At 35.0% G+C, this 27,455-nt stretch overlaps 1 protein-coding gene across 1 annotated transcript in view; it reads left to right on the top strand.

Moving 5' to 3' along the window:
* The window catches only part of STT3B (STT3 oligosaccharyltransferase complex catalytic subunit B), a 105,525-nt gene that overhangs the window by 60,745 nt on the left and 17,325 nt on the right, over nucleotides 1-27,455 (top strand). Inside the window, exons 4-6 of the mRNA XM_040479986.1 lie at nucleotides 8,854-8,919; nucleotides 10,635-10,734; nucleotides 25,753-25,851. Of these exons, the coding sequence (XP_040335920.1) occupies nucleotides 8,854-8,919; nucleotides 10,635-10,734; nucleotides 25,753-25,851 (265 nt within the window). The remainder of the gene's footprint in view (nucleotides 1-8,853; nucleotides 8,920-10,634; nucleotides 10,735-25,752; nucleotides 25,852-27,455) is intronic.

Raw genomic sequence — 27,455 nt, 5'->3', positions numbered from 1 at the left:
TATACTGGCTCATCTTTAATAATATATAAAAATCTTCTACAACTCTGTTCCTACCCCTTTTTGATTGGCAATGTCACAAAATTAGATTTTTATACATTGTGTGTGCAAAAACATAAACTAATAATTCTTTGTATTAGTTTCTTAAAGTATGTAGAAGACTAAATTTGGAGTTACAAATCAAAGTTAAAATAATACTAGCTCTTGGGGTGCCTAAGTGGCTCAGTCAGTTAAGTGTCCAACTCTTGATTTTGGCTTGGGTCATGATCTCATGGTTCATGAGTTTGAGCCCTGTGTCAGTCTCTGAGCCCTGCTTCAGACATTCTCTCTCCCTCTCTGTCTGCCCTTTCCCTGTTTGCTCTTTCTCAAAATAAATAAACATTAAAAAAAAAATACTTGTATACACTAATAATTTTTGTTTGGCCATTTGGGGTCCTTTGTATTTCCATATGAATTTTATTTCCGAGTTTCCATTACAACATTCTTTTTTTAAGCGGCTTAATTTTTTTTTTTTAATTAATTCAGCAGATGCTTTTATAGAACACAGTGTGGAACTGGTACTTTTATATATGTTGATTATTTAGAGTCAAATGAAGTTGGTGACCTGGTAGGGGAAATTGTGAGTTATCATATTGCTTTTTTTTCTTTTTTAATTTTACTTTTTAATTTTTTTAAATTTACATCCAAATTAGTTAGCATATAGTGCAACAGTGATTTCAGGAGTAGATTCCTTAGTGCCCCTGACCCATTTAGCCCATCCCCCCTCCCAAAACCCCTCCAGTAACCCTGTTTGTTTTCCACATTTATGAGTCTCTTCTGTTTTGTCCCCCTCTGTTTTTATATTATTTTTGTTTCCCTTCCCTTTTGTTCATCTTTTTTGTCTCTTCAAGTCCTCATGTGAGTGAAGTCATATGATTTTTGTCTTTCTCTGACTAATTTCACTTAGCATAATACCTTCCAGTTCCATCCACATATATGCAAATGGCAAGATTTCATTCTTTTTGATTGCCGAGTAATACTCCATTGCATATATATACCACATCTTCTTTGTGCATTCATCCATCGATGGACATTTGGGCTCTTTCCATACTTTGGTTATTGTTGATAGTGCTGCTATAAAGGGTGCAGGTGCCTCTCTGAAACAGCATACCTGTATTCCTTGGGTAAATACCTAGTAGTGCAATTGCTAGGTTGTAAGATAGTTCTATTTTTAGTTTTTTGAGGAGCCCCCATATTGTTTTCCAGAGTGGCTCCACCAGTTTGCATTCCCACCAACAGTGCAAAAGAGATCCTCTTTCTCCACATCCTCACCAACATCTGTTGTTGCCTGAGTTGTTCATGTTAGCCATTCTGACGGGTGTGAGGTGGTATCTCATGGTGGTTTTGATTTGCATTTCCCTGATGATGAGTGATATTGAGCATTTTGAATTATCATATTGCTTTTAAGAATGATAGAGTGACAAAATGATGAAAAGCATCCTAAGGACTAAAAGATTATATAGTGAGTTTTTGTGTTCTATTTTTTAAACTAACATACTTAAAATAAATTGGGTTGAAAGTGGAAACAGCTTCAGTGTTTGAAATGAGTTGGTTTGGAGTTCTGGCATAGAAAGCTATTTTCTGACTTGTGGCAAGATATTTGACACTTTAATCTCATTCACTTTCCTTATAAATGAAATAAAAATGTTCTGGCTACAGAGTTGCAATAGATAATTACGTTTATTTAATATCTGATCATTACCAATTGAAAATAAAAGTACTAACAGCTCTGACTACTCTGAAAAGTTGTTTGTAGCCAAATGACATTATGAAGATAAAAACATTTTATATGTAATCGCTAAAATGTAAATGTAAGTTGTCTACTGATTCCTCATCTGGTGTGTTTACTTTTAAACCAACTGCTGAACAAGTTACATCTTTAAAATTTTTAAGATAAAGTACTCTGTTTTCAAAGCACCGATGACAGACATTTAAGAAAAAAAATTTTTTAATGTTTATTTTTGAGAGAGAGAGAGAGAGAGCATGAGTGCAAGTGGGGGAAGGACAGAGAGAGAGGGAGACACAGAATCTGAAGCAGACTCCAGGCTCCAAGCTGTCAGCACAGAGACCGATGTGGGGCTCAAACTCACAAACCTCGAGATCATGACCTGAGCAGAAGTCTGACACTTAACCGACTGAGCCATCCAGGCACCCCCACAGACAATTTTTTTTTTTTTAATTTTTTTTCAACGTTTTTTATTTATTTTTGGGACAGAGAGAGATAGAGCATGAATGGGGGAGGGGCAGAGAGAGAGGGAGACACAGAATCAGGAACAGGCTCCAGGCTCTGAGCCATCAGCCCAGAGCCCGACTCGGGGCTCGAACTCACGGACTGCGAGATCGTGACCTGGCTGAAGTCGGACGCTTAACCGACTGCGCCACCCAGGCGCCCCCAGACAATTTTTAAATATGCTTTTAGATTCTTGTTCTATAGATTCTAACCTTTTTTTTTCTCTCTCTTGAGAAAGAGAGAGCACACACATGCGCGCACGCGTGCGCGCGCGCGCACACACACACACACACACACACACACACACACACACACGTGAGCAGAGGAGAGGCAGAGAGAGAGAGAGGAGAGCAAATCCCAAACAGGCTCTGCACTGTCAGCGCAAAGCCCTAGCCAATGCAGGGCTCCAACTCAGGAACCAAACTGTAAGATCGTGACCTTAGCCCATATCAAGAGTCAGGCCCTTAACCAACTGAGCCCCTCAGGCACCCTTAACCTTGTTTGTTTATTTTTTTAAATCAAGATCAAGTTGTGAAGAATACCGTCTTTGAAGCCAAACCACCATGGTCTGGATATTTCTTTTCTGAATATTAGCTATTGTCCCTGAGAGTTGGGTTTTTTTGTTTGTTTTTTTTCTTTTTCTTTTTCTATGTTCATTGAAAGTTGTTTAAACTACCCACATGTCTGTTACATCAGCTATAAAATAGAAGTAATAATCGTTCTTACATTATATAGTTTAAGTAAGTTAATGCATGTAAATGTATAGAACATTATAGGAACACAGAAATTGATGAGTACATGCTTATTTTTACTTCTGTTGTTACTATTCACCAACAAGGCTGATACAGATAAAATAGTACAAGGAACAGTGCATACATATATATCATTGCCTCCTATAGAATTTTTTTTAAAGGTTTTTCCCCTGTGCCTTTGTAATCATTCCTCTCCTTAACCCAAATTCCTTGAAACCACAGGTCTGATTTCTGTCTACATATCTTTGGGAGTTTGGTTTCCATAAGGTGTGTTGTAGAAACAGTACAGTAAAGGGTGGCCCTTTATGTCTTGCTTAGCTTCACTTAGCATAAGTCATCCATTGTTGCATGATTTTGTAGTTTGCTGTTTTTTATTGCTGAGTAGTATGTATGGCTGTACTATATGAGTGTACCGTAGCTTATTTTGTTTTCCAATTTTGGGTGATAATAAAGTGGCTATAAATAGTTGCATACAGTGTTGCACATGGGCATATATATATATTTGTATTCCTCTTGAATAGGTGCCTAGGTGTGGGGTTGCTGGTTTATAAGTACAAGTTTAATTGTATAAACAGCTCCCAAAAAGTTTTCCGGAGTGGCTTTATTATTTTTCATTCCCTCCATCACAATATGAGGCATTGCTTTTACTTTTTTACCAGCACATGGTATGTTCAGATTTTTAAATTTTAGCCATTCTAGTAGGTATGTTGTGGTGTCTCGTGGTTTTAATTTGCTTTACTCCAATGACTAATAATTGAGCATCTTTTCATGTGCTTATTTCCCATTCTGATTCTTCTTTGGTGAAATGTCTCTTCAAACCTTTTGCCTATGTTTTGGTTGGGTTGTTTTCTTATTGAGTTGTAAGAGCTCTTTATATATTTTGGAAATACATTCTCTATCAGATATATGTTTTGCAAACATTTGCTCTCAGTCAGTAGCTTGTCTTTTTTATATTTTTAACAATGTCTTTCTGAGAGCATAAATTAAATTTTTTTACCTTGCCTGATTGTACTGGTTAGAACCAGTATAGTAGAAGCAGCGTGTTCAATAGAAGCAGTGAGACTGCACATCCTTTCTTTCCTGATTTTAAGAGGAAAGCATTCGGGCTTTCACCATTAAGTATAATGTTAGTTGTTTTTTACAGATGTCCTTGATCATAGCTTGAGGAAGTTTTTATATATTTTCAGTTTGAGAATTTTTACCATAAATGGGTATTAGATTTTGTCAGTAGCTTTTTTGTGTCTATTGAGGATTCGTATGATCTTGTCCTTAATTACATTAATTCAGGGTTTCTCTCCTTCAACACTATTGACATTTGGGGCCAGGCAGTTATTTCTTGTCTTGTGTGTTGTAGAATGTTTAGCAGCATCCCTTCCCTCTACATGCTAGATGCCAGGAGTATTCAGTCCCTATTCCCCAGTTGGGAACCACTGCATTAATTTTTTTTTTCCAATGTTAAAACAACTTTGAATTCATGGAAGAAATTGGACTTGTTTATGGCATATAATCTTTTTTTATATTGTTGGTTTTGTGTTGATTTTATTTTGTTAAGAATTTTTTCTCTGTTTCCATGAGGGATATTAATATGTTTTCTTTTTGTGTGATATCTTTGTCTAGCTTTGATATCAAGGTTATTCTGAGCTTCTAAAATAAGTTAGGGGAGTGTTTCCCTGTCTATTCTCTGAAAGAATTTTTATAGGATTGGTATTGTACCTTCCTTAACTGTTGATACTTTTCACCAGTGAAGCCATCTGAACCTGGGAAGATTGTTTAATTACTAATTCAATTTTTATTGACACAGTTCTGTTCTGATTTTGTTTCTTTAAAAGATCTCTTTTTTTTTTTTTGAAAATTTTCATATCACATAAATGATCTGATTTCCTGGCACAAATACTACAACATATTCTTTTGTAATTCTTGAATTTCTGTACAGTCTGTAGTGGTATTACCTCTCTTATTCTTAGTAATGGTCACTTGTATCTTCTCTCTTTTCTTATCAGTCTAGTTAAATTTTATCCAACTTTTGGTTTCATTTATTTTTCTCTGTATTTGTTTTCTATTTCATTGAATTCTTGACTTTTATTATTCTACTTTGTATTTGGTTTGCTCCTTTCTAGCAGTTGAGGTTAATGCTTAAGTTATTCTAGCTATTTCTATTTTTCTAATATGAAATTTAAATTATACTTTAATCATTGCTTTAGCTATACTCTGTATATTTCAATATGTTGTGTTCTTATTGTCATGTAGTTAAAATTTTTTTTCTAATTCTCAATTTCTCCTTTGACCTTTAGACTCTTGAGAGGCATGTTGTTTAATTTCCTAATATTGGGGAATTTTCCAGGCATTTTTTTCTCTTGATTTATATTTCCATTGTTGAAGAATTCTAATTCAGGAGTTTTAATATTAACATGTGAAAGACTGACTTAAAAAACCACCCATTCATACCTACCATCTGTTGGCCTTCCTCCTCCTCACTGATGGGTAGTACCTCAAGGTAGGAAACTAGGAGTTCTCAACTTCTTTTTCTGCACTACTCTAATTCTAGTTCACCAAAAATGTTGATTTGGCCCTTGAACATAGCCTCTCCTTTATGTCTACATTCCTACCACTGTAAATTTGGATCTCAATACTCAGTCATATATTAGCCTCCTGACTTGTATTTCTGTTACCAATGACATTCAGGATCTATAAGGACCTTTTGCCACTCAGTGTCTGTACTCATCACATGGTCTCTGTCATACTGGGCTTTGGCTGTAGTTCTTGCTTTTGCGTCTTACCTGTCCAGTTGGGGCATGACTGACTTACAGTTTTACAATGTGTCCAACATAGCTTAGCAGACTTTTCTGTATATTATTAATAATACAGTGGAATATGTTTGATTCATAGTATAGATCCTTTTCTCATTCTCTTTCAACCTATACAATTGGTTTTAGAGTTTGAGGAAATTTCAGGGTATGGACTATATTTAGTAGTTGTAAATATATTTTGGTTTTTTGGTAGTAGATTATACAGGACTGGGCCCCATCAATCCCAGTAGATTAAATAAGGGGAATTTTATATAGAGAATTATTAACTGCTATAGAAGACTAACTAATATAGAAGGAAACTGTATATGATTTGCTAGGGCTGAGGAAAAGTACCCAAGGAAGGACAGACTTGGAAAGGATTCAGATTTCATTCGAAGAGGGTCTGGTTCAGCCTACCAGCCCCAGAGAAGTTTCATGGTTAGGCCAAACTAGAGCTGGCTTGGAGCTGCCTGACAAGCAATTGACCACCCTCTGGAGTGTAGGAATTCAGGAATGGGGAGCTAGTGACTTGTAGTATGGTGCGCAGTGGCAGGAAGCTTCTAGATAGAATGTGTATGGGGCTTTTGGTTACCATATCAAGAGGACTGCAGGAAAGTTATTTCTAGACTAATGTTGCAAAGTCACAGAAGGACTGTGTTCTGGGCCCATGGCTGGGGTCAGCACCACCAGATGTTCTCACAGCCACCCCACCAACTCCAGCCTGCACCTGAAATCATTGGAGAGCCTCTTGTGCAACGTTCCCTCAGCACCCTCTGCTGAGAAAACTTAACATCATACTCACTTTACAGGAGAAATAGTTAGAAGATACTCTGTTGTTAGAACATATATTGAAGGGTGCATTTGGAGCTAAGAGGCAATAAAATGATAACTGACACACAAATGTAAAAGACTGAATGGTCGTTTGCAAGTTTAACCTCAACATTCATCATCTCTACCTCCAGTTTACTGGATGACTTGTCCTTTTAATTTTCAGTCTCTATGTAGAATCTTTTTTTTTTTTTTTCTTGTTTATTGATCTACCTACGATAGTTTTCTGTCCTCCATTCCTTGGGATTTCTTCTTGTTTCTGGCTCATCTCATCCTCTAACAACACTATTTCTTCTAGTCTCCCCACTTAGAAGTAGGCTTTCTGAATATTCTTTTCTTTCCCATTTCCCTGGTAGCTGCTTTCCCTTTTAAAAATCATTTTTGGTCTGTCTAATTTGTCTTTTGGTCTCTATGTGATTTTCTCATTAGCACTTGGTTCCAACTCACTTCTCCAATCTCTCTGGAGATCGGATATTATAGGAATCATTTCTAATCTGCCCTGGGAATTTTTTTATTTTTAAAATTGTCAAAATTTTAATATGCTGCCTTCCTTATTCACATTTTAGCATAGGTCAAGCTGGTTTTGGCAGTGGTGGGGGGGGTGTTTTGTCACACACATACACTATGATGTTGAATTCAAAGCAGTCTTTCACTATGTAACAGAAGTTAGTCTGATAATATCTTTAAGTGCTGTAAACCAGGAATGTTTCCTTCTTCTTTCCCTCCTTTCATTGTGTGTGTGTGTGTGTGTGTTTGTGTGTGCTTTACAATTCCCCCAAAGATTACATGTCACCTATAGTTTGTTTTAATATATTAGTAGAGGCTCATTTTAAAAGTAAATTCCTTGAAATTAGGTATGTAGAATATTGTATTAACTATTTGAACTTCCTATCAGAACATGGAGATAACTCTTTTAATCAGAATTGCTTGTAATGGGACTTAGGCTTATCATGTCTTTAGAATATTCGATTTGTTTTTTAAAGATGACTCTTTACCCTTGGCATAAATAACTATTTAGAACTTGTGTTTTTGAAACTTAAAATTCAGTTTTCTGGGGCACCTGGGCGCGCAATCAGTTAAATGTCCAACTCTTGATCTCAGCTCAAGTCATATCTCACAGTTCATGAGTTCGAGCCATGTATTGGGCTCTGCACTGATGGCACAGAGCCTGCTTGGGATTCTGTCTTTCCTTTTTTCTGTCCCACCCCCACTTGTGTATGTGTTGCATGTGCTCTCTCTCTCTCTCAAAATAAACTCAAAAAAATTTTTTTTAATTTAGTTTTCTGAACCAAACTGTTATTTTCAGACGAACATACAAATTTATCTGGGAATTATTTCTTTGGTTAGTTTTTTATTGTTCTTTGTTTTTGTTTTGTTTTGTTTTGTTTTGTTTTAGACAGTAGAGATGTTATTTTTTTGAAACTTTCATTGATTGCAGGTTGTCTTTCTGGTTCAGAGTGATTGAGAATTTTACTGACATATCCTAGAAATTTCTTTAGGAATATCAATATCTTGAAGATATAGATAATTATTTATTGATTATTGGGTTTTTTTAATGTTTATTTATTTTGAGAGAGAGTGTGTATGTGAGAGGGGGAAGGACAGAGAGAGGGAGAAGATCCAAGAAGGCTCCACATTCATGGTGGAGCCCTACATGGAGCTTGATCTCACAACAGTGAGATCATGACCTGAAATGAAATCAAGAGTCGGATGCTTAACCAGCTGAGCCACCCAGACACCCCAATATTTATTAATTGTTGATATTGGTTATGGTATCTGAAAATTTCTAGATGATAGGTTTTCAAAAATGGATGCTTATAATTAGAATTCTATATAAGATGTATATATTCAAATGAAAAATTACAGATTAAGAAGACCAACTATGTAAAAATGTAGTTCTGCTGAACAAATTATTTAGTTAAAATTTAATTTGTTGATGTTAATCATTTTAAAATAGAAAATAAAGCAAATAGGAAAATATAATTTTTTTAAGATGATTGTTTTTACTGAAAACTGCATAACAACAACAGAAAAATCAAGGCTATTTATAAAATGTCTGACTGTTGCCTGGTGTTCTAAATGCATATCTTAAGTGGATCTGAATATCTGAATAAAACCTCTGTACTTTTTTAATAACTTTGGCTTTTTGTAGTACAAGCTTACTAAATATTTAACTTTTTTTTCCATCGGGAACATTGATAAACATTTGCTTGTTTTTTAGGTAAAATCTGTAAAAACTGGGTCAGTTTTTTGGACGATGTGCTGCTGCTTATCATATTTCTATATGGTAAGAATTCATTATTGAAATTATAGAAGGTCTGGCAAGTCTTTCACAGTTAGACCAATTCCTCGTCTTCATCATTTTCTTCTCATCCAGACTAGTTCTCCACTTCCTTTTTTCCTAAAATCTTTGGATTTTAATTTTGTTTAATATAGTCCCCTTCATTACTGCTATCCTCTTTCCTACCCCCATCTCTGGAGTATGTATGGACTTTGCTTTAGTGGGGAGGGCTAATAAATGCCAATCCCTCAAATACAATATTTGCAGCAAGTGAAACAATTTTTCTTTTCAGATGTACAACTTTACCTAAATAATGGTGCTATCCTCTAGGTAAACTACCTAAGTACTTTTTTCAGCAGATTACTTAGGTTGGGGTTCAGAATTACCTCTTCATTTTCCTGCCTTTTTTCCCACACCACAGACTATCATCTAGTAGTCTTGTGCTGAAAACTAGTGATAATTTTAGGTAAGGTTTTGTTTGTTTGTTTTTGAACACATAGCATGGAATTTGTGCATCCAAATTATCCATGCCCCTTTTAAAGTGGTTAAGGCCAGGCACATTCTGTGCGCTTGTACCCAAGTAATAGAAAACTCATTCTCTTTGAAGTTTACATTTAAATTTTGGAGGTAAATCAAAGTCCTTCACTTAGAACCCCTGCTCAATCAGAGTAACATTGTTTTTGGTGTAAAATAGCATGTCAGTGAAGCAGTAAACATGTTCTTTATTGTATACCGAAGGCAGTTCATTACAAGTGGTTCTGAAATATTTTAGGTATGGGCAGCATTGTTAGAATGTATATATTAGCATCTAGTGTCTTACTGTGTCTATTGGTCAAATGGTTCTTTCAAGCTTTTGATTATTAATGTACACCCACAACTTTGTTCTTGACAAGAGCTTATTGCCTATTGAATATACTAAAAAAAGTAATACTGTTGGTCGAAAATTAACATTATCTTTACCGAAACAGAGCCAGCTGGTAGAGCATGTAACTCTTGATCTCAGGGTTGTGAGTTCAAGCCCCACATTGGGCATATAGCTTACTTAAAAAAAAAAAAAAAAAAAAATTTAAAGAACCATACAAAAAAAAATTAGACCAGAATATACTCCGTTATTCTGATAGAACAGTCTAACTTTATGATACATGCTAAACATTAAAATGGAATCTTGATTTGTAATCCATTAGTATGAAATAATTTATACTTAAGGTAGTACCTTTTATTTTGAGTATCTTGAAGCATATCCAGATTATCCGAGAGTTCCTTATAGTTCAGTTGTTGGCTGGTGCTAAACATTCATTGTTCTTATTCTCAGTGAAGCTTCTTGCAATGTAGTTATCAAAAGTGAGGGAAGTAAAAGCCTTTCTTTTCCCTTTTAAAAATTTATGATCTGTATCTTAAGAATCCTCACCTTTATGACAGACTTTTTACTACCAGTTCAAAATTATAATGTTCTCAGTGTTATTAAGTTTAATCTGACCATTTCTCCAGTGAATATAGAAAAGCATGTTGGATTTATGGGATTATTATTTTAATAATACATAGAAATAGGTTATATGTAGGCTTCATAAATCAATTTTAAGCATCTGTCACACTTGCTAAAAATCCTAGTGTTTGTTTATATTTGTTCATTATATGTTTAGATTGTCATGACAAATAAAACTGAATCTATTTTTAAAAGCAGACATCTTAAATTATTTAACTTTGCATTTCTTAATCCGTAGGTCTCTGCTTGGGGTGGTTATGTGTTTATCATCAACCTTATTCCACTGCATGTATTTGTGCTGTTACTGATGCAGAGATACAGCAAAAGAGTCTACATAGGTGAGTGATTTGACGTTTGAAATCTCACCTCTAAGAGATGTTTCATTGAACAGCCATACATTTTCATTGAACAGCCATTTCTGTTTGGCTGTATTACTCATAAGAAGGTGAAAATAATTTCATATATATTTTTTTGTTTTTTTGTATCAATAAGGTGGGTCAGGCACTTTTACGTATATACATTGTTACCAACTTCTTGATGAGTTTTTGCTGTTGTAAAAATTAGTCTACAGATACTAGATTTAATATCTGTCAGCCCAGTTTTTCCTTAATTTGGGGGAATGGGTATTCTGTCTTGAAAATCATTCACATATGGGGCACCTGGGTGGCTCAGTCGGTTAAGCATCCGACTTCGGCTCAAGTCATGATCTCGCAGTTTGTGAGTTCGAGCCCCACATCGGGCTCTGTGCTGACAGCTCGGAGCTGGAGCCTACTTCAGATTCTGTGTCTCCCCCTCTCTCTACCCCTCCCCTGCTCACGCTCTGTGTGTCTCTGTCTCTCAATAATAAATAAACGTTAAAAAAAAAAAAAACTAAAAAAGGAAAAGAAAATCATTCACATATGCATATTATTCAAATTCAGCACAGTCATTGTAAGAGTAAACAGTTTAATAAACTTTTGAAAACCTTTTCTGTATAATATACGACAGAGTACCTTCGTCCATTTGGGCTGCTAAAACAAAATACCACAGGCTAGATAGCATGTAAACAACAGAAATTTCTCACAGTTCTGGAGGCTGCAAAGTCCCAGATTAAGGTAACAGAATGGTCACGTTTTTGTAAGGGCTCCCTTCCTAGTTCATAGCTGGTACCTTTTTGCTTTGTCCTTACATTGTAGAAGGGAGAAACTAGTTCTCTGGACCTCTTTTAAAAGGTTACTAATCCCCAAAGCCCTTACTACCTTACTACCTCCCAAATGCCACCTCATAATACTGATACATTGGCCATTAGGTTTTAAACTTGCGACTTTTGGGAAGGTGAACATTCAGACGAACCTGTTTTCTATGAAATCTTTATTTTTTTTCTCTAGGTTTTAAAACATATCTTTTGAATAAGATGCTTAGTGATAGATGTTGTCTCAAATCGTAGAGCTCATTATCCATGATAGAGACAGAACCTTTATAGGTTGAATTAGTAAGAGAGAAGTTGTGGTTTGAACCCAATGTCTTAGTAAAATAATACAATTCCAGTATGACAATGTTGTTGGAAAGCAGTAACAGAAAGATAAAGCTTATTTACTTACCTAAAAAAACAAAATCAAACAACAAAGGGGTGCCTGGGTGGCTCAGTCGGTTAAGCGTCCGACTTTGGCTCAGGTCATGATCTCACAGTCCATGAGTTCGAGCCCTGCGTCGGGCTCTGTGCTGACAGCTCAGAGCCTGGAGCCTGCCTCATATTCTGTGTCTCCCTCTCTCTCTGCCCCTCCTCTGGTCATGCTCTGTCTCTCTCTGTCTCAAAAATAAATTTAAAAAAAACATTTAAAAAATTTCAAAAAAAATTTAAAAAAACAACAAAATAAACCCAGTAGTCTGGCAATTCCTCAAAAACTTAATCGGAGAGTTACCCTATGACCCAGTAATTCCACTCCCAGGTATACCCCCAAGACAATTGACAGTAACTGTTCACACAGAAACATGTACACTGATGTACGTTGCAATATTTATTATCCCTAATAGCCAAAAAGTGAAGACACCCCAAATGTCCACCAACTGATGGATAAATAAAGTGTGTATATTCATATAGTAGAATATTATTTAGCTGTAAGAAGGAATGAAGTACCGGTATGTTGTGAGGCTTGAAAACATTATGCTAAGTAAAATAAGCCAGACACTTAAGCCCATGTATAATTGTAGGATTCTTTTTGTATGAAATGTTCAGAATAGACTAATCCTTAGAGACAGAAAGTAAATAGGTTTAGTGGTTGCCAGAGGTTTGGGGAATGGAAGAGTGACTGCTAATGGGAATGAGGTTTCTTTGGGGATGAGGAAGTGTTCTGGAAGTAGATAGTGGTAATAAATACACAACTTTATGACTATAATAAGAAAAAGCACTCTATGACATTTTTAAAAGGGTGAATTATATAGGGTGTATACCATATCAATTTAAAAAGTTCATATATAGTCATTTCAGCATACTTTATAACAGTCACCATTGGGGCGCCTGGGTGGCGCAGTCGGTTAAGCGTCCGACTTCAGCCAGGTCATGATCTCGCGGTCCGTGAGTTCGAGCCCCGCGTCGGGCTCTGTGCTGACAGCTCAGAGCCTGGAGCCTGCTTCACATTCTGTGTCTCCCTCTCTCTCTGCCCCTTCCCTGTTCATGCTGTGTCTCTGTCTCAAAAATAAATAAACATTAAAAAAATTAAAAATATAACAGTCACCACTGAAATAATATATTATCAAGTGCTTATTTGATACCACAGACTAAGTTGTTTACATGTATTTAACTCATTTAATTTTCATAACCACATTGTGAGAGAGTAGTGTAGGTACTGTTACTGTCCTTATTTTACAGATGAGGAAGCAAAAAAGGACATAATTTGCTCAAGACCATGTGATTTAGGCCTGAACTTAGAAGTTTTGGCTCCATAGCCCATGATGCTACAAATTACTATTTCTATTAAAACTGTATGCCTACCATGTAAATAAATACCTTACTGTTGAAATACATTAGCCTGTGATATATCTCTACCCTGAAAACACTGTAAACAGTCTTTAGGATCCAGAAAGGAGAATGATAGATTAAACTTCAAGTCTCAACTTTTAGTTTTAGAGATATGTAAGTAGAGAAATTTTTTAAGTTAAATGTAATAGGGGAGGAACTAAAAATTTGTTTAATTTAAAAACTTCTGGGTCTTGAAAATTTAATGGTCAGGGGAATAGAGTGGGGAGCAGATTGAGGCATAGACTTGTGAAATGTCCCTGAATCAGGAAGAGGAAGAAGAGCCAAAATAGAAGGAGCTAGATACATACATTGTTAAAGAGGTCAGTCAAATGAAAGGATTTTCTACATAAAAGTTGAAAACATGAACAGTGTCCAACTTCCCTTGAGTGTTAGTACTAAGATCTAGTAGGGTGAGAATTAAGGAAAGACCTTGTATTTGGCAAATAGGATTTCTATGGTAACTTTACAAAAAGTACGCAATTAATACTGCTTTGGTTGGCTCTTGAAAATGTTTCTTCTTTTCAGAGGGAAGAAAACTAAAGTAGTTCAGGGATATTCTATGTATGTGTGAAGTTAGATTAGTAAACACCTCAGATAATTTTGTAGTGTTGAGATTCTCTACCCCCACCTTCCTTGTTTTATAGCTTATTCCATTTATACGATTAAGGGTATTTTAGGTGATTTGTATACTCTTTCATAGTTTACTTTTAAATGGATGGGAAATGATGGTATAGAAAAATCAGCTATTCTCTACTTTATCCCAAATGTATCAAGATTTAAGTTCAATTTAACCTAACTTAATGGGCCTGGAAAATTTGAAGGCATTATAAAGCTACATATAGAGGTTTGTCCTCTGATTTTATCAGGTAACATCCTTTGTCTGTAGTTCTCTCTCCTCATGAGCAGAACCATTTAGATAAAGAAAATAATGATTGATAAATAGCAAACTCATAATCATATAAACCAAATATTTGATTGGGTTCTTAGTATCAAATTAAATGAAGTAAAAATGAATCATTTGAAATAATTATGAAAAATGGTTTTCCCTTTCAGTAGATTTTTTGCACGTGTCTTTAGAATCCGTTGGTAAGCCAGGGAAAACTCAAAAGTTTGTTCACATGTGGAAAGAGGGGCACATGGAAGATAATGTGGATGTATAGGGTATGTGTGGCACAGGAGTGGGGGGTTGAAGGACAAGGGAAAAGAAAAGCCCCTTGAAATTTATGTGGGAAGACAGTTAAATTATTTTGTGAAGATATATTTTGTACTTGGTGTATTCACCATATTGGGAAGTGAATTACACACAGTTATGTCACAAATAGGATTCTGATGTTTTAATAAGAAGAAAGAACACCCATATCTTAATTTGCATTTACAGAGAGAGTGGTTTACAGGTATCGCATAACACTAATGGATGTAAAATCATTTAACCTTTAGAAATGTTTAATCACACTTTGCATAATAAAGAAATTATTAAAGATATGAAGACATGTTTAGCAGTGTTCATTATGGTGTTACTTATAATTGAAAATAGTTTAAATGTCCAATAGAGAAATTTTAATTTTTAAGTTACACTTAAATTGTAGTGTTGCCAAATCATGAAATATTATGGCATCATTAAATGTAATCTTTTTTGGTATTTGGTGAGTTAGGAAAAAGTTAATAAAAAGCAGACAGCAAGGATTACTAGTGATACTTTTTCTTCATATTTTTCTCTGCTTTCCAAATTTTCTACAATGAGCATGTACTAAATTCATAATAAATGAGACTTCTTCATTTATAGAAATGTGAGTTTTATCTCATGGTTTATTAGAATTAAAATTTTAAATTAGAATAACTTAAAGAGCAGGAAGAAACTAGTTTCTAGTATTGATAAGTGATTTTTAAATGTCACTGAAGAATTTGCTTATTGTGTGTGTTCTTTCTTTGAGGTCATTTGAGTAAGAAGAGAGTAACAGAATCACTTTTTATATTATATCTAAACTACATTTTTATGGTAATATTTGCTGGTGGAACCATCATATAAAGAGCAAAGTATTATAGACATATACCACATACTTTAGTTCTGTACAAATTGTTCTAGGATTGTAGAGTTTGTGAGTGAAGAAAAGACAATCCTGCTATTGAATGAATTATAAAGAAAACCAGAGGGGTCCCTGGCTGTGTCAGTCCGTAGAACATGTGACTCTTGATCTTGGGGTCATGAGTTAAAGCCCCATATTGGGCATAGAGCTTATTTTTATAACTTTCTTAATTAAAAAAAAAATTTTTTTTAAGTAAAACCAATAAATTTTAGGCATCATGTTTATACTTGCCATACATAAACAAAACATATCTAATGCTACACAACAACAGACGTAAAAATTGCATGTAAAAATTCTACAAGCACGTAAAAAGCTTGGAAGCACTAGAATTTAGTTTGCCTAATTTTACCTTTTCTTTCTTTCCTTTTTTTTTTTTTTTTTTTTTTTTTGAGGAGCAAATCAGTTCAGTAGAGGATTAAATGTTTAATAGTTTTGTGCTAGCCATTAGGATGCATAGATGATCAAAAGATGGCCCTTTTCTAGGGCCATCAATGTAATTGATATCCGTTAATACATTGTAATCATAGCATATGAACAAAATGGAAATGAGAAGGAGTTTGTGAAGATTAGTTTTGACTTTTAAGTTTCAGGAAGGTCTTGTTAGGCTTTCCAACTGACTGTCCTTCTGAAAGTTTTGGAGATAAATCATGATCTTGAGAGGAGAAAATAGTATAGAAATAGACTTACAGAGGGTTTGTGATGATGTAACCATAAATGAGAAGTGCCATAACAGGGTAAAGAGTATGCACTACAGAGGCACCTGGGTGGTTCAATTGATTGAGTGTCCCACTCTTGATCTCCATTCAGGTCATGATCTCTCGGTTTATGGGATTGAGTCCCACATCAGGCTCTGTGCTGATAACAGGAGCCTGCTTGGGATTCTCTCTGCTCCTTCCCCACTTTTGCTCTCCCTCTCTCTAAAAATAAATAAATTTAAAAAAGAAAAAAAACTCTTTAAAAAGAGCATGTACTGCAGAACCAAATTAACAGGATTCAATTTCCTGGTCTAGTCACTTACTAGTGGTCAGTTTACCATTAGTCACTTACTAGCAGTTTTGGGCAGATTACTTAATTTCTTTATGCCTTAATTAATGTCCTCATGAGTCAAACGGAGATAATAATAATTCCCACCTTGTAGAATTTAAGGATAATGAAAAGTGCTTATAAAAGGGCTAACACAAAGTGTTATTTAAGTGTTGACCTCTGTTGTTAATGTTAAAATTATGAAGGAATAGCCAGGTAAGAAGAAAAAGTTCTGGGGGCGCCTGGGTGGCTTAGACACTTAAGCGTCTAACTCTTGATTTAGGCTCAGGTCGTGATCTCACAGTTCGTGAGCTTGAGACCCATGTCAGGCTCTGCACTGACATCGCAGGGCCTGCTTAGGATTCGCTCTTTTTCTCTGCCCCTCCCCTGCTTGTGCTCTTCTCAAAATAAATAAATTTTTTAAAAAAGAAGAAAGAATGCCAGAGGCCAAGAGGTGATTATAAAGACTGAGGATGACTAAAGATTGTTTTTTGTTTTAAATGTAGATAAACTTTCACCACAGCTATTTTGATTATGAAAAATATAGCAGAGAAATGACACTGGTGTGTTACATAGAGCATCACAGAGCAGCTAAAACACAATAATAGAGTGGTGTGCTTATTTTTATATTCAATTTAAAATTTTAAGATAATGTATATAATTGAGAAAGTCAAATATTACTACAAAGCTTAAAAGCAGGATCAGTTTTCTCTACCTTTTCCTTAATTGGCTTAGTCCTTAAATTCTTATCTTGAGACAACTACTTAGAGTTCTTTCAGTTGTTTCTTTTGGTTTTTACCACGAATGTACTTTCTAAACCACCAATTCCAACATGTGTGGGAGGTTTGCCACACCACCAAACTGTTCCCTGACACCAGCTAAGTGTCCTAACATTCAACTCAATTGTGATATCGTCTACCCTTAGGTACCATCAGATGCCACAGGTTAAGGGTTCAGTCCCTTAAGACTGGCCTCTGCTTTTATGCCAGTCACAAGTCCGGGTTGTCACCTGTACTTCTGACCATATGACTGTAAATCCGAGGTTCCCATGACCTCTTCCTTGGTTTGATTAATTTGCTAGAGTACAAGATTACAGGTTTAGTATAAAAGGGTGTATGTAATTCAGGAACATGCAGATGGAAGAGATGTATTGGGCCGGGTATGGGGAAAGAGCATTGAGCTTCCCTTCTCTTGCCAGGCACTCCACTTTCCTCAAATCTCCACTTTCTCAACCTGAAGCTCTTGGAACCCTGTCCTTTGGAGGTTTTATGGAGGCTTCATTACATAGTCATGATTGATCAAACCATTGGCCGTTGGTGATTGAATTCAATCTTGAGCCCCTCTCCCATCCCTGGAGGTCGGGGTGGGGGGGGGGGGGGGGGGGGGGGGGGGGGGCTGAAATTCCAGCCTTCCGACCATGTGGTTGGTTCCCTCTGGCAACCAGCCTTCATCTTAGGTGAGGTGCAAAAGTCATCTCAGTAATACAATAAAAGAACCTTAATCATTCTCCTCACTTAGGAAGTTCCAAGGGTTTTGGGAGCTCTCTGCCAGAACAGTGGATGAAGACCAAATGTATGTTTCTTATTATAAATCATAGTAGCACAAAATGAAATTCCTGTTTCTTAAAAAAAAAAAAAAATTATGAAGGTGTATTTTTGAGAGAGGGAGACACAGAACGTGAGCAGGGGAGGGTCAGAGAGAGAGGGAGACACAGAATCCGAAGAGCCTCCAGGCTCTGAGCTGTCAGCACAGAGCCTGATGCAAGGCTCGAACTCACGAACCATGAGATTATGACCTGAGCCCGAAGTCAGTTGCTTAACCAACTGAGTCACCCAGGCGCCCTGAAACTCCCATTTCTTGATTTTTGTTTTCCAACTTTAGATGCTGTTAACCATCTTATTATTTCTACCCTTTTGAGATTTAACTGCCATCCATCAAATTTCTACTTACACACAAATACACTTTTCTGTCTCTGCTCCTAAGTGCATTCTGTGTGTGTGTGTGTGTGTGTGTGTGTGTGTGTGTGTGTGTGTGTGTGCGCGCGCACGCGCGCGCATGTGCATGTAAGCAGGTTCCATGCGTGTGGAACCCTACATAGAGCTCAATCTCATGACTCTGGGATTGTGCCCTGAGCCAAAATCAGGAGTCAGACGCTCAACTGACTGAGCCATCCAAGCACCCCTAAGTGCATTCTTTTGAAAAATAAAGTCTGATGTCTGTTTAAATAGGGAAAACTACCAATTTTATTTTTTGAAATATCTAGAATTCTTTGTTTTGGTAGTGTCCCTTGAAAAACACCATGAAGGGATTTAATTTTATGAGCTTGAGATCAGAAACAGCTCCCATTTGTTCACATGAAGTTTAAGAGATAAAATATTTATGACATTGACTCCTCACTGTCTATACAAATACCTTATTAATATATCCCATTCTTAGGCCTTGGGAAGCCTCCTGGAAAGAAGAGTTAGGAGTATTGTGAAATAACAGACTATAGGGCAATAGCATATACTTAGGTGGAGGCATGGGGTAATCAGAATAGAAGAGAAGTAACATATTTGGTCTTGCACATAACTTGTACTGCCTTAGAGGGCAATTTTCCCAAGAAATTAAGGTTTGCTGCATTTTACAATAAATAAAAACTCAGGAAGAAAAAAATTACAACTAAATAGAATAGAATTAGTTTTTTCTCAAATGACTTCTCTAAGTCAGCTAAGAATTCAAAAAGCAACATAAGAATTACGTTTCTTACTACAGAAATGTATTTTGTTTAATTGCCAGTAACATTTTACAGGCTAGAAATGCTAAATATCAAAGAGGTGTCTGCCATTTCTGCTAATACATAGTTATAGGTAATAAAACATCTTTAAAACCTATTAATTAGCAACTTTTTTAAATTATAAAATAACTCTTAGAAGGGCTTCAGAATGTAAATAAACTAAAATCATTTTGATAGTTTAGATCTCAGACATTGAAAGTAATAAAGGGTTATACAGTTTTGTATTTGTGGCAGATAAATTCTTACCACAATAAAAGATTACGTTTATAGCCTATAGATGTATTAGATTTTTATAAGGATTGAATATGTCCATATACCATTAAAACATGATTTTCCCATGCTGCATAGAATGTTTACAATTTGTTACTGATATCTTATTTTGACTTAATTGATTTGCCTTTCTTTTTTGTATCTTCAAGGGAACATGAGCCAAGAGCAGACAGACAAACAGGGACTATCATAATTGCCCCTCCCCCAATTTTTATACCAAGTTTTCATTAAAAATTTCACTAGAATTTGCAATATTAGTTCCATAAAGTGAGTTTTTCAGATGTCTATCTTACAATAGGTAATTGAAACTAATTATCGGAGGAAGTGGATAGGGAAATTTTCTTTAAACTGGTTTATAATAAAACTTTCTCAGTGATAACTTTAGGGGAAAATTTACTTCAGGGGCACACTCGAAGATGCTGTTGCTTCTGCTGCCATCAGTATTGTTAATATAACTCATTATTTAGTTTGCACGGGATTAGTCTTCTACTATCTTCTTACTTTAAGACCCAGGATATTTAGAACCAGTCTTACCTATGATGTAGCAGTAATCATTAGCTTAATCAAAAAAAACTTTTTCAGTGAATAGAAACAAGGAATATTCATGTTCTACAAACTAAACAGAAGCAATAAATCATTTGGTATTCTTATCTAGAAGAACAAATCTGAGATTTCCTTTAAGGGTCTGTTTTACTGAGAATTTATATTCCGAAGTCCAAAGGTTTGCTTTTGTGTAGTATAAATTAACAGAGTCTTAGTGGTATTAGTTAAATGAATTAAGAAGCCACTTAACCACAATAGTTGACATTAAGAAAAAGATAGATTAAGAAGAATTTAAAAAAGTGTTTTTAGGTTTTTAGTGATAACATGACTTGTGATTCTGCATGGTTTAAAATATTTACTTTGTTTTGTTTATGAGTGAATTGAGGTTGCTGATATTTGTCTATTACTGTTTCTTGGCATATTAAGTTTAGTAACTAAACTTAGCTCTAAAGGTGTTAATTAGCATCATTAATACTTTTATGTTATGTAAAAATTATACATATTTCTTGAGTTCTTCATATAGTCTTTAAACACACACAACTTAGTTTATATTTTAATACGTTTCTGTAACTCATCAACCATTGCCAGAAAATAAGTGCATAATTCTTTCACATGATACAAATAAAACCAAAACCCGGATGTTTATTTACTTTCTGCTGTATTCTTGATTTCATCTTATGTATCAGTATGAAATATATATGCTGTTTTTAAAAGTTATGATTACGTGTCTCTCAAGTGTTTTGAACAAGTCATTGCTGCTTTTTACAAATCGAACTTGTAAAACATCTGTTTCAAAGATTCATTCTCTCCAAAATGAATGATGAGCAGCATTTTTGGAAAAGAAAAATTATTTTTTTTACTGTATTTGTTAAAAATTATATTTCTCTGCTGGTAAAGAAGAATTAATGTTTTTTATGTTTCGTTTCATTTTTAAGCTTTGATTTGTGTTTCTTACCATTCTTCATCCTGCTTATTTACCCAGGATTCACAGTAATCAAGTAGTAAAGTATCTTTATAAATCAAAAGCTTCAACAGTCTTACGGTTCTTTAATCATATTTGTTAATAATGAAGCAAGATTGGTTGGATTATAAAATACTTCCCCACTGTGTTTCTTTTGGTTAATATTGCTTTGGTTTAGAGAGAATTGGGAAGGCAAAGGAATATTTTGTTAGCCCTTTCCATTAAATATCAACCAGGAGATGAAGCAGCTCAGAAATGCTAAGTTGGTATGGGGTGCCTGGGTGGCTCAGTTGGTTAGGCGTCCCAACTTTGGCTCAGGTCATGATCTCACGGTTCGGTTCCTGAGTTCAGGCCCTGAGTCAGGCTCTGTGCTGACAGCTCAGAGCCTGGAGCCTGTTTGAGATTCTGTCTCTCTCTCTCTCTCTCTGCCCCCACCCCCCCTCCCACGGGTGCTGTCTGTCTGTCTCTCTCTTAAAGATGAATGAACATTAAAAAAATGCTCAGGTGATTTAATAGTGGATCAAAGTTAATGGAAATACAATATTCACAAAATATTTTCCAACTTTAAATAAAAGGAAGTACAGTAGTATTTTATAAGTGTAAAGAGTACCATCAACATTAAGTCTTTGCTTTGTCAGGGAGGAGGTCCTTAAAGGTTAGTTGGGGGAACAACAGGAACTTCTTGAAAACTTACAATTTTAATGGAGCTTGAATCAGAAGTTTCAGTGCCTTTTAATTAATTGTATATAACAACTTATTCGTGCATGTTAAGTCAAGGATGGTAGTTTTCTGTATGAATCTGGCCCTACCCCATACCGTTGGATAAAAAAATAAATATTTTAACAGTGAAAGATAGTTAAGCTCTGTTTAGAAGATTACTATTTGAGTCAAGTCAAAGGGATTTTCTTTGGTGGCAAATAAACAATAATAGAGAATGGCCATTTTTTCTGGAATTCTTCGAGCACATTGGGAGTATCATATGCAGTAGTGAATGCCAGTAACTGTGCTTCCACAGGATGGCAGTGTGGTCACATTTTCATGATGTAATAAATGATTTACAACACTATTGGTATCGTGCATTTTCTTAGAGTTCATTACTCTGATGGAAAGCTTTGTTCTTCTGGTTAAAAGGGTAAGAAAAGTAGGCTAACATGGATGGATTGAAAGTTGTGATAGTCGTAGGTAGTAATTTGGTCAAGTTTCCTAGAGAGTTCATAGGAACAATTAGTGGGGAATGGTTGCTATCTATGGGTTTGTGTTGTTGAGGTCTCCTTAGAACATTAGAGAATGGTACAGATGTTGTCCACTGTCTCTTCAGTGCTCATGTCAAGAAGACATCTCTCACTCCTTGAAGTTTTTATAGAGCTAGGGTTTTGTTTTGTTTTTTTAATCTTTGTGACATGTATTTGTTTTATTGTATTATGGTTATTTGTGTACATCTCTGCTTTTCCCAAATAGATGTCTAACGCTTAGAGGATAGGATTGATCTTAATAGGGTTTTTGTATCCTTAGAATGCCTGGACCATAATTACATAAAGTTAATATTTGAATGAATTAATTAGGTAATTTTTAAACACACTGTTAGATGCTGTTGTACAAAGCGTGGAGTTCACTTTGTAGTGAAGTTAAGAATTGAGCGTTATTTCACTATTTCTTTCTACTCAAGTATGTCTAATTCTTATTTTCTGTGTTTTAAAACATGGGTTTTGTAAATGGGATTTAAACTGAGGTACAGAGAGGTGTATCTAATTTTACGGATTCAAGGAGGAGGACAGTATTAAGTAAGATGAGTTTGTGATATTTTATATTACCTGGCAAGCAGTCCTGACTTAATTTAATGGAAGTACTGTCTATGTAGTAAAAAGTGCTATGAGAAGGAACATCTGTTCCCCTATGTAAACATCTCAAGATCAGTGATCCAAAAAATAGGAAATATAGGGAAACATGAATCCAGTTCTCTTAAAAGAAAATGGTGATCTTTGGATTATTGCGTATATCACATTTATCAGCTTTGTATCACTGGTGCAAATCTAATATGTATAGGAGTATTCAAAGGTAAAATATTGTTGAACTTATTTCTATTAATTCAGTTTAATTTGACATTAACCTCTGTTTACAAAATAATACAAATTAACATCCCACCTGGTGTTTTATGTTATCTGAGATTGAGGTTCTTTTTCTTGAATTCCTCTCCATCACTCATTACTAGTGCATCTGCTTCTGTATAGAGTTTTTTTCTTTACTAATGGTAGTGTCTCTATGAAGTTGCATAAAAACACTGAATTGAGAATATTAGAAGGTTTATTCTTCTTTTTGAATAAGTCTGGAAATGAACTTGAGCAAATCCCTGGGAGGAAACTTCAGTAGTTCCCAAGCAAGTGATTGCTAAAGTTTTTATATCGCCAAGCATAGTATAGTCCCATTTGAAGAGAGAGAATATGCATATGAATGTGCTTATGTGTGCTCACCATATCTTTTAGTGATTAATTCTGGAAAAGTAATTATTAAATGACTTAGGGAAGTAAATCGGGCTAGAGACTTTTACTTTTTACTTTTTGTTTGTTGTTACTTTTACATTTAGAACAAACTAGTAATCCATAGAGACAGATGAAGATTTGTATTTACCTTCTGGAATGGGGGGAATAGGGAGCAGCTACTTACTGAATATGGAGTTTTCTTTTGGGGTGATGAAACTGTTTTGGGGTAGAGTTGGTGGTAGTTGCTTAACATTGTGAATGTACTACATGCCTCTAAATTGTTCACTTTTAAATGATTATATATAAATTTCACTTCAGGTTTTTTTTTTAAAGGCTTTACTTTTTTGTTCAGCATGTGCCATTTATCATACTTAATCCAAATTCTGTGACAGTGTTATAACATTCAGTGTTCATTAGTATTTATAAGAAAGAGAAAACTAGCCTAAGAGGTGATGGTGCTGTTTGGACATAAGTAGACTTAACTGTAATTAAAACCAGGCAAGGTTTTCCCATGCCTGGCCTTTCTAGATGTGCCTCTCTCTGTTCAGTTACTGTCTAGGGTTTGATTTTGCAGCTCTACGTGCCTAATAAAAGGCCTGTCTAATAAAAGAATCTTAGGTTATTGTTGGGGGGGGGGGCGGTTAATCTACAAATCTTTTTGGCCAAACCCCTCATTCTGTAGTGAGGAAACTGAATTTTTTATTAGGTAGTTCAAAATCAAGATCACTCATTCCCATTTTTTTTCTGATTCTGCCTTTATGACTCTGTGCCAGGTGATCTACACAAGACTGATAGAAATATACTGATAACTAGAAATCTCATCAAACAAACTGAGCCACAGTTTAAGTCCCATAATATAGAAATTCTGATTTACTTAGCTTTTATTGCATTTGTGTTCAAGTACCTCACTGAGGATAATTCCATTCCAACATTAATATGTCTGGAAGGCATATTATTAGGTGGATTACTTCTGTAGTCTCATCTAGACAACCAGTTCTCCATTAGCTTGAGGATATTGGGAACTTTATTCACATACACTTGTCCTTCCTATTAAATTTACTTGAGCTTCTTATCCTTTTCCTAACACTGTAGTCATCTCTAATGCAGCTTGAGAGACAACTTAACGTTTGAACCATTAGCCCATGATTTACCTTCTACGGATGGGTTTCCTTTGAAAGCAAATAAACTCAACTAAATGTGGGGGAAGAGAAATGTATGCTGCTGAATGCTATGCTACATACAGTGTAGAATATGGATATATATACTTCTAACAGTTCCCTTCCTAAATACACCCCAGTCTTTTCCTAATAGAATACTTTATTTGCCAACAACTATTGACTATGCTTCATAAAATTTTGTGAATAAGCTTTATAAACGGAAGTTTTCATATTAACTTATTTCAGATGGGTTTATCTTCATTTCTAAATAATTTTCAGTTAAGTGATTCTAAATTCTAACTTTCTCTGTAATGAATTTAATAATGACCTGTGAACATCTAAATGCAAAACAAGTCTGTTAACAAATTCTAACCCCTCCCCCATTTCCCTATACATTTATGTTGATACGTAAGCCAAGAATACTATAATGTACTCAGTGCCAAAAGCAAATAATTTTCCTTTATTAGACCCTAAAAAATTCATTAAGTAGTCTATTTTATGGCTTAACTTCTGTATACTTAGTCCTTTTCTTTTATGACAGAAAACTTTGTGGACAGGCTTTTTTGTTGTTTTTGGTTTCTTAGATGTACTGTTAGAATGTTAGACTATAAAAAGGATGTGGAATACTTGAGAGCTTTTGAGACAATAGCAGCTATTCATGTATGATGAGGATAAGTATTCTTTATCTTTAGGTCATGCTTCAGAGTAATGCCAATAGGAATAGTGTTTACTTATTTATGTATTACTTAGCTTCTGGGTCATGTCAGTTATTAATGATATATTGAAAACTCGATTCCATTTTAAAATGGAAAAGGAACGCAGCACCAGTCTCCTAAACTGTTCTAAATGATATTTTGCAAAATTAAGTACTTAACATTTTTTTAAAAGATTGGCAGAAAGAATTCTCATGATTTATGTGATTAACCATCAAATATCTATCGAATAGAGCAGTCATTTCAAGATTCTGTTCTTAAAATAGGTTAAAGTTTGTTAAAAATGTATGAGTTATGTTTGAAGTACTTAATGGTAGTAGTAAATTATCCTTATTTCCTATTTTGTCTTTATAGCATATAGCACTTTCTACATTGTGGGTTTAATATTATCCATGCAGATACCCTTTGTGGGATTCCAGCCAATCAGGACAAGTGAACACATGGCCGCTGCTGGTATGCAAAAATATTTGTTTTCCCTTTTCTGAATACATGAATGCATGACTGACCAGTCTTCAAGGGAATGAAGTTTTTTTGGTGTTTGTTGTTTTTAATTTTCATCATACTGGTTCTGAAACATTGCCACTATAAAATGTGAATATCTGTTCTTGAGACTTTTCTGATACTATGTTCCGAAATGTGCCTGTTTTCCTAACTACTGTTGTTTTGAAAAGGGAGACTATCCCTTTTTGCATAATCCATGTTATTTGCAGACACTAAATAACATATGTTTTGTTTAAACAGATATTAAGTAGCATATCTGTACACTGAGTTTACTGTACCACTGGATTTGCATTTTAGCACATTTAGAAAGAACATGGTATAAATGTTTATGTCCCTTACATCTCCCTAGAATATTTTATCCACTAACTGAAATTAATGGCTTTAATACAATATTCCTCCATATAAAAGACTACTTTGCCATTATTAATCTAGGTTACAATTAACAAGATAGTGGGAGATCTTTGAATAAAACTTCAACAGATTCTCAACACAAGGTCCATGACACCCATAGGAAGTCTGTGGGTAGTTCTTTTATTTGCAACATTTTATAAGTATCAGAATGTTTAACTCTCTGAGGGGATGTTCCATAGCTCTTATCAGATTCTAAGTTAGAATCTTGAAACCCATCCCCTCCAAATAGGTTAAGAACCCACACCTTACTGTTACATAGCACTTTATGAATACTTTTACTTACATTTCTAATTTTTAAAATATATTTATTTATTTTTGAGAGGGAACGAGTGGGGTAAGGGGCAGAGAGTTAGAATCCGAAGCAGGATCCGCTCTGTCAGCACAGAGCCTGTCGCTGGGCTTGAACCTATGAACCATGAGATCATGACCTGAGCCAGAATCAAGAGTTGGACGATTAGCCAGCTGTGCCACCTAGGCACCCTACTTACATTTCTAATTTGATATTATGAAATTACCAACTAGTTTGATAGAGAAATGCATATCCAGTTTTGAGTATATATCATTTAGAGCAGTTCTCTCACTTTTTATGTATTTGGGTTATTATTTCCTAAAATCTGAGTCTTTGATTATACCTTACCTAACCATTCTAAAATGGTTAAAAGTGTGAAAAATAACTTTCATTACTAAATTTTTTAGAAGAAAAGTCAATATGCCACGTTGGATTTTTAGAGTTTTTGTGTCTTTTAGTTTTACACCTAGTGCTTTTGTATTATGTTTTGTACATTTTGACAATTAAATACTTTTTGCTATTCCTACTTTAGTTTTATCTTAGCACTCACCCTTACGTTTAGTAATTTAGAGTCTTACATAAGTGTGTAATTGAGGTCACGTCCTGTCACTCAGCTATAAACAGTAACTATTAGGATTCTTCTGATCCAAGTCATTTGTATCCTTCAGTAAATCTTAGAGCTATTTTTTAATGGCAATTCTATATTTTTTTCTCCCTAGAAAACATGTCACTAAAATATGGGACAAGAGAGGAGTTTAATGTGATAAATAGGCTCTAGTTATTGAAATGAGATTTTTCTTACCTGGTCTGTGTATGGGGAGTCTGATCATGTAAAAAAAAAAAAAAAAAAAAAAAA

This window comes from Herpailurus yagouaroundi, unplaced genomic scaffold (assembly GCF_014898765.1).
Source record: "Herpailurus yagouaroundi ecotype Mexico unplaced genomic scaffold, PumYag 159, whole genome shotgun sequence".
NCBI classification, from domain to species: domain Eukaryota; kingdom Metazoa; phylum Chordata; class Mammalia; order Carnivora; family Felidae; genus Herpailurus; species Herpailurus yagouaroundi.
This window is presented reverse-complemented; position numbering and strand designations above follow the sequence as displayed.